The 8,119-nt window shown below is 35.6% G+C and overlaps 1 protein-coding gene across 1 annotated transcript; it reads right to left on the minus strand.

Annotated features, from left to right (window-relative positions):
- Positions 1-2,313: 2,313 nt before the first annotated feature.
- LOC129300110 (auxin-responsive protein IAA9-like) lies at positions 2,314-6,887 on the minus strand. Its single transcript, XM_054938643.1, has 7 exons — positions 6,692-6,887; positions 5,083-5,520; positions 4,829-5,004; positions 4,485-4,711; positions 4,229-4,370; positions 3,004-3,065; positions 2,314-2,621 (listed from the first exon to the last, which is right to left on the minus strand). Exons 2-7 carry the CDS (start codon positions 5,491-5,493, stop codon positions 2,584-2,586), a joined length of 1,056 nt encoding a protein of 351 aa, XP_054794618.1. The 5' UTR covers positions 5,494-5,520; positions 6,692-6,887; the 3' UTR covers positions 2,314-2,583.
- Between the last annotated feature and the right edge of the window lie 1,232 nt (positions 6,888-8,119).

Below are 8,119 nucleotides of genomic sequence, written 5' to 3' on the forward strand. Positions count from 1 at the left end.
ACATCACATCTAGATAAGAATATTCTATGAAAATTAGTGACCACCCTAACGTCACAATTCAATAATTTACATTTAAACTTGGAAATTCAGCTTTCCTCCACTAATTACGTGATGATTACAAATAATCCTACTAATCCTACTCGATAGCCATTTAATTCAATAACAATAGAATTGTACAAACTTAACTAAAAGTTTCGAGTTGGAGTTCTAAATAATACCATCATGTTAAATACTCACTGATATCTTACCACTCGAAAGGATCTCATAGGTGCTTAACTCAGATTAGTCCGAGTTTTGATAACTCCCTTTAGCTCAAGTTACGTATGCCCAAGTCATTGGGTACAATACGTTTTTTTTTAAAAAAAAATGGTGAACCAATACCTTTAATCCACTGTGAATTATAGAGTAAATTTATGACACAAAATGGTAAAAAGTAAAAAACGAATAAAAGGCAGTCCAACCGGTCCATTCGATTCCAAACATTAAAATTACTTAAGTCCTCATATTATAACCTGATGGTAATCTGAAGGATATTCACGGTTTTTAGATCAATTGATCATGTGGCTAGAAACTGATCTCAAATGAACATTCGAGCCAAGTGATAGATTTTAGGTTCATGCATGAACGAAAGCAATTGCTAATCAATCTCTCTGTCATATCTAACATTTTCTTAATGAGTCTGTTTCTTTTGTTTTTTTAATCTTTCTCAAGAAAAAGTTGTATAGCACTAATGCAAAAAGACGTTCTCATGTAAAGCTAGTGTGTTTCCTTGGGTTTCAACATCATCATATGGCATTTAGCAATACACGTTTCGATTCACAGAATCCAGAAGAATGGGGAACCACTATCTACGTGCCTTTGTGATTATTATTTTAAGCTTTTGGTTTTAATAATAATTAACCTCAGCATAATTCAAATTCATTATATATGTCTCCTTGCAATGCTTTAAGTAATAATTAGCATTAAAATGACTGATATGCCGACAGCCCTAAAGGTCAACTTTACAAGATGATGCATGGAAATTTGCTCAACAAAAAGCTTGTAAATATGTAAAGAGGATGAATTTAAAGATTGGGAATACCGTATGAAAGTAAACGAAAAAAAACCTCAGAATTTCTAATATCATTTACTCTAGCTGCAGAGATTATGCAGCCTGCTGTGTTATCGAGGATGAGAACATATATTATTATTTAATAATGCTGTTATAAGAGGTTATAAATGACAATTGCAGCAAAGTAAACTTAAAGGATTTGATCTAAGCATTTTGAGCCTAGGGCTTTCAGCAAAGGTCACAGTAATTCAAGAATCCCAGTGGCCCCAGACTCAGTGATTGTGAAAGTACGAATCCGTTGACAGTACGACATCCATATTTAATATCTACCGTAAATAAGAGAGAGAGAGGGAGAGAGGCAAGGACCCTTCATCAAATTTGCTCAACAAAAAGCTTGTAAATATGTAAAGAGGATGAATTTAAAGATTGGGAATACCGTATGAAAGTAAACGAAAAAAAAATCAGAATTTCTAATATCATTTACTCTAGCTGCATAGATTATGCAGCCTGCTGTGTTATCGAGGATGAGAACATATATTATTACTTAACAATGCTGTTATAAGAGGTTATAAATGACAATTGCAGCAAAGTAAACTTAAAGGATTTGATCTAAGCATTTTGAGCCTAGGGCTTTCAGCAAAGGTCACAGTAATTCAAGAATCCCAGTGGCCCCAGACTCAGTGATTTGTGAAAGTACGATTCCGGTGACAGTACGACATCCACATTTAATATCTACCGTAAATAAGAGAGAGAGAGGGAGAGAGGCAAGGACCCTTCATTGGTGGTGCATCGTAGCAGGAATTATTCTATATTTCATGTCATATCAATTACAGGATCATATTCTGCACGGTGTACCCACATTGAGAAAGAAACGCCCACCCGGTCCGAGCAGTTTGACTTCTAGCGATTCTTTTTTCCTTATTTGTTGTACTACTTATTTCGTAGAATGGACAACACGCAGCCTAATTAATAGCATGTCCCAAAATGAATCTAGACTAAATTTTACTAGCATCCATAAACAAGTTTCTAGACGTACCCAACCCAGCCGATTTAAATGAAGAAAGAAAACTGTTTTCCTCGATTTCCAAAGTCTCGCCATGACCGATTAAACTGGGCAGCAAGATGTTTCCTGGCCAATAAGATAGCAGAGCTTGACAGAACCAAATAGGCACATTTTGACGATAAACTATGCTAAAGCGTTAACACGTACAGAGTTAGCGGGCAAGTAAGAAGTCAAATAACTGAACAGTAGGCTGGAGACCTATGGTAACAGGATATTCAACTCTTTCAAACAAAACCGGTTCCTATTTAGATAATAATATTACAAACTCCACAATCCATATTAATAACGAATTTAACTTGGACGGAGACCAAGACAACCACCTAAAAACATAGATAAGGAAACAACTTAATCCGAATTTCTTCATCAAAACCAGGGGATTGTCATTCACATCATATCCTTGGATCTCCACAACATTGAACTTCGACAAACAAAATGCAATCAAACCAAGACAGGCAATCTCTGACCCCATCTAGCTCCTGCTCTTGGATTTTTCCATAGCTCTGGGCGCTGTGGTAAACAAGAAAAACCACTTACACCAAACCAAGACATGTTCCATAGTGAATGTATAGTATAAGGAGGAATATTATTAGCAGGCTTGCTGATATTTGACGTGATACATTGCATTCGGGCAAACACATCCAACCACACAAGTAAACGCCAACTTGTTCCACATAACATGACAATCCTTTAAAAACCAATAACCTACTTTATTCCTGATAAAATAATTTAACTTAATTAAAAAACAAAAGCAAGCTATTTTTCTTCCTAACTCGAGATTATTCCCATGTTGACTTTTATGTTTAAGGAGGCCCCCCTTGTCAATTCAATGCATAACCTTCAAATAATAAGAATAAATACTGTATAATGAAGCATCAGTAAAAAGGCATACCCAAGCCAATGGCATCAGAACCCTTCATAATTTTCAGCTTCTTGCATGTGTCAATGAACATCCTGTGACAAACAGTAAATGATAGTTTGAATTAGAATGCAAACCAGGAGTAGCTGTAGTTACTGTAAGTTATCCCACCATCGATATTAAGATGCAAACAGAAAGTAAAATTTGCTGCTACAATTGACGTTCAATCAATAGAAAATATTAAGACAGGACAAGAGAATCATTATTGGAGAAGCCTTTTTCTCAATAAATATCATTATTGAAGCCTTAAAATCAAATGCAGCAGGAAAATCTTCGACAAGATGTTATTCTGCCCTTCTAAACAATTCCACTGCAAAAATCAGCCACTAAACTTCCCACATGTTGCAACTTTCAAGCAAGATTAACATCCAACTTCCACCAGTGCAGCAATACTATTGATAGTTTCCATGTACTACAAATCAACAAATGATGTTTAATTTGTAACTTGAGCACATCTAGACCATACAGTTGAATTCAAAAGATATTCACTAACTCCCTTTTAAAGTGAATAGCACAACTTCTAACAAGCTTAACGAGCTGGAGCCATGTTGCACAGCAAATTAGCAATAGAATATTCAAGGAAAACAACACTAAAAACTGCACACAACAATGAGGTGCTAAGTTATCCACAAATCAAATTCAAGTAGGTAAAAATAAAATAGGCATTGTATAAATAATATTATAGTTGTGGACCTTTTCAGAAAAGAAAACAGACACGCAATATGAAACCCATGTTGCGTACTATGTGATTATGCACAAGAATTTATGCGTAACAGGAATTCAATTGAGGTACTATGTCATCGTCACCTAATTTATGTGACAAAAATTCACTTGTCAGATACTATGTTATCCACAAACCAAAATCCAGTAGGTTAAAGTAAAGGAGGCATCATATAAATAACAAGACATGAGTCCCTTTCAACAAAGAAGAGATTCAGGTGTGCAATGTGTAACCATGTTGTGCACAATGCAATTATGCATTAGAATTTTCTTGAAGCCAAGGCTTATGATTGATAAAAAGACCATGCATTAAGGAACAAAAGCTAACCAAAAGGAGTTAACAGATTGGAATTACATTAGAACGGTATTTTATACTAGTAATACAAATCATTTAACAGCTGAAAAATTCATACTGTAAGACGCATCCCACAAATAGATGTGATCAAGAAAGCCAAAGAAAAAGTTTTATAAGACTTACCCCCATGGTACATCCCCTACAAGCATCCAATCACCATCTTTATCTTCGTAAGTGAGAACGTACTCAGAACCATGTAGAAGGTCCCTCAACTTGCTCTCACTTAACATTTCTCTGCCAGGAGTGCCATGAGAACCACATTGACCTGAGATCATACATTTCAAGAAAGCCCAGTAAAGCTATGGCAAGGGTAACAGAACTAAAATTCATTGAAACATGAGTAACAACTTCAAAATCAAGTAGATATGCAGCTACTCACCTAAGGTAAAACAGCTGAACATCTTCTCGAGGGCAGAAGACAGCTCTTGATATGTTGCATAATTCCTTAGATCTACCTTCCTTAGATAAGGGGCACCATCCATGCTCACCTTCACAAAGAGAGCAGCAGGCCCTGGTTTTCCATCAACTTCATCATTGTTCTTTGAAGTGTTGGCCAATGAATTCTTCCTATAAGATCTTATAGGAGGCCAACCAACAACTTGTGACCTGTCATGGACAAGAATAATTGGCATAATTAGAGATGCATGAAAATTCATTCTGAGGTCATTATCCTACTCCCAGTTTATTTGCAATAAATAAGCCACTGTTCTAGGTTCCACTTACTTAGCAGCTGGCACGCTGCCATTAACAAGGTTCCCCGCATGATTATGACCAAGTCCATTGGTTGCAGAAAGCCGTTCCTGTGAAACTTTGGCAGGCGTTTCTTTCATAAATGTTGGCTGAGCCCCAGAAGACCTAGGTAACATCACATTTATCCCAGAATTACCAGTAAAATTCCCCTGCACCACAGATTATGGAAGATTAGAGTCAGAAGGGGAAAAAAAATCCACTTCCCTTCAATATGTAGAACTCCTTACCTCTGGGAACCCATCCATGGTGTCAGAGAAACCTCTCTTGTTTCCTGAAACCACAGTTTTCGGGGAAGATGAACAGATTCCATCTTTTGTAGGAAGCAAAGGAAACAGAGGTTTCTCATCAAGCTTTGTTGAGTTTGGTGCATAAAGATCTGAATCCCTTTCAGGAGACTGGGATCCAGGAAGACCCAACCTCAACTCTGTAGCCTTCAAATTCAGGTTCTCCTTTTTCTCATCTGACATGGTTGGGACACTAGAGCTGTCAACTGATGATGAACAATCTGACAATCCAAGGTAATTGCGCTCTTTTAATGCAGTTCCATTATGGGAGATAGAGTCCGAGGACGGTGAAGATGCTACTGTTGAAATATTGCTCTGTCCTTCCTCCTCGGCAACAAGCAGCGATGGAGACATCAGATTTCAATATATAAATGGCATTAACTGAAACCATAAACCAATAATATGCATAAGTAGTTGTTAGGAAGAAATGCGACATGTGAAAGCTTGAATCAGTGACCAATAACAGAAGAAAAATGAGCTTGGTAACGAAAGAACAATATATTGAACTATAGACAGCAAAGCAATAAATGGGCAACCTTCCTTCCATAGAGGAGAATATTAGCCAAGTACTTCAAAAAGTAATCAGGAACATCTAAGAGGTCTCATCAAAGATGAGTAGAGTCCCAGATCATAATAATCACAATATTAGCATGCACTAAACTTCTGGACTACGCAAGTAATGCATTTATTTCAGCCATCATGCATTTACAAAGTATGATGAATAATTAACAATGATGCAAAGATCACAATATGAACATAGATAATAAATAATCTAATAAGAAAATTAAGTAACCCTCTTTAGCTTGCCAAGCTGGGTGCAGCTCCAGTAAGTTAAGAAGGGTGGTGGGAGGATCTCAAGATTTTTAGAAAACTGATGGGTTACAGAAGGTCATGTTGTCTGAGTAAAAACAAAAAAAGCATAGATATCAGAAAATAAAGCTCTACCAAAGAACCAGGGTTTTCAAGCAACCCGATTCAGTGTACTCTAAATAATTACTCTCAGCCGGCGAGCTAACCCGCTGTCAAGAACATAACTATTGCACGCAACTAAATTCGTGTAGCTATCACAATACCATGTCTTCGTCGTCTTCTCTAACAACGCATTTTTGTTTGTTTTTTAAATTCAATAACTTTCTATTTAAGCTCCATAAGCTAAATGTTCCCCAAGAAATAGACACAAAAAAAGGAAAACCATAACAACATTCAGGAACCCTGGCTCCACGAATCCAAAGCAACCCTTGTCAAAACAAAGCTTTCATCAAACCGTATGCTAAGAGTCAAAATAGAAGATGGAAATGAACCGAACAGGATGAACAAGAATACAAGTCCAAATTATAATATTATCCTGACCCAAAAAAAAAAAACTAAAAGGCACACTATGCTTGAAAGTGCCAGGGCAATTCAACTCAATCAATATACGCTCCGATTCGTGAAAAGCAAGGAGCTAAGCACGAACAGCGACACCTTGAGAACAAAAATAAGAAAAATAGGAATAAACATAGAAGGCGCGAAAATAGAAAGAGGATGGCAAGGGAAGATTTCAGAAGCTTACCAAACAAGGGATTGCTAGATCAAACAGGGAAGAAGACCAATTATTATTGAGAAAGTTTTTACAGGAAATGCAAAGCGGATGCAGAGAGAGAGAGAGAGAGAGAGAGAGAGAAGGTAAAGCGGAAAAGAAGAGAAAGCTTAAGGCCCTTCCATGGAGCAGAAAGCAACAAAAGCTCGGCACGGCTTCGCTAAGAACCTCAATGAATGGGGCGAAAGAAAAAGTTAAAGAAAAGCGGGAAGGGGCAAAACAGACAATTCACAAAAAAGGTCGTGTCTCGTTGCGGGCATGAGTATTCTGATTATTAATAAATTAATAAATAATACATAAATTTTACGCTCCGAAATGAGTAGTGGGTAATTTTATGGTACGCGTATCTAGGAGGTGAGGGATCCAATCAGACGGCTGTGATTGATTGAGAGGGAAATATCACGCAATCAATCTCACGGAGACAGAGAAATAAATGACTTGTCCCTGTTAACAGGTGTAATGAATTATGATGCCTTTTCTTTTATTGTTTATTTGAAAAATTTAACGTGATGCGATGTTGGGATGCGCACTTGCACAGAACCTAAGCCCCGTGCGATTCAAATGACAAACATACCCTTGATTTGGTCTTTCGCTGATAAGCTATCTATTGCAATTGCAGATTCCTTCCTCCAGTGTGGGGAGAAGACTTGGCCCAAAATGGGAAATAAAAGAGTAGCAATTAAAAAATAGAGCAAGTCCAGGCAGAATTAAAAAAAAAAATCTCACTTTAGTTTGATTTTTCTTAATTACAGAAGCAGGAACAAATAACACACCCTGCCCATTTTTAAATACAAAAAATTTCAATCAATTCATACAATTAAAAATATTTAATTAATCTTAATAATTATTTTTGAATTTAGAATGTTTGGATTAAAATGTTCTTAATGTAATTAATGTTTCTTCTTTTTCAATTTAATGATGTCAAACATGTATGGGGGATAATTTAAAAAAAATTAATTAATGCTTTTTGAAATGTGTAGTTTTTTTCATAATAAAAAAACAAAAAAATACTTTCTTCGTTTAAAAATATAATATATTTTTAACTAAATTTTACTTTCAATAAAATAGTTATCTACTTTTTAATTAACCCTATTTTTATAATTACTCTTATTAAACACCTTATAATAGATATAAAGTTATTTATTAAAAATGATACTTTTAAAAGAAAGACAATGATTACATCTTAAAATATTAAAAATGTCTTATCTCTTGTAACATTTAATTTCCTAAAAAATATTTTATATTTGTAAATGAGGAGAGTATATGATAGTTGATCTTATATTTAAAGAGAAAGAGAATAACAGACATGATCAGACTCGCAACCTACATGTCATTAGTTTACAAAGGCATAAACTAATTTAATTTAATTCTAATTTATAAATAACCAAGGTGAGTACAGAT

This window comes from Prosopis cineraria, unplaced genomic scaffold (genome assembly GCF_029017545.1).
Source record: "Prosopis cineraria cultivar Desert tree isolate PC_DT_omini unplaced genomic scaffold, ASM2901754v1 PC1434, whole genome shotgun sequence".
NCBI classification, from domain to species: Eukaryota; Viridiplantae; Streptophyta; class Magnoliopsida; order Fabales; family Fabaceae; genus Prosopis; species Prosopis cineraria.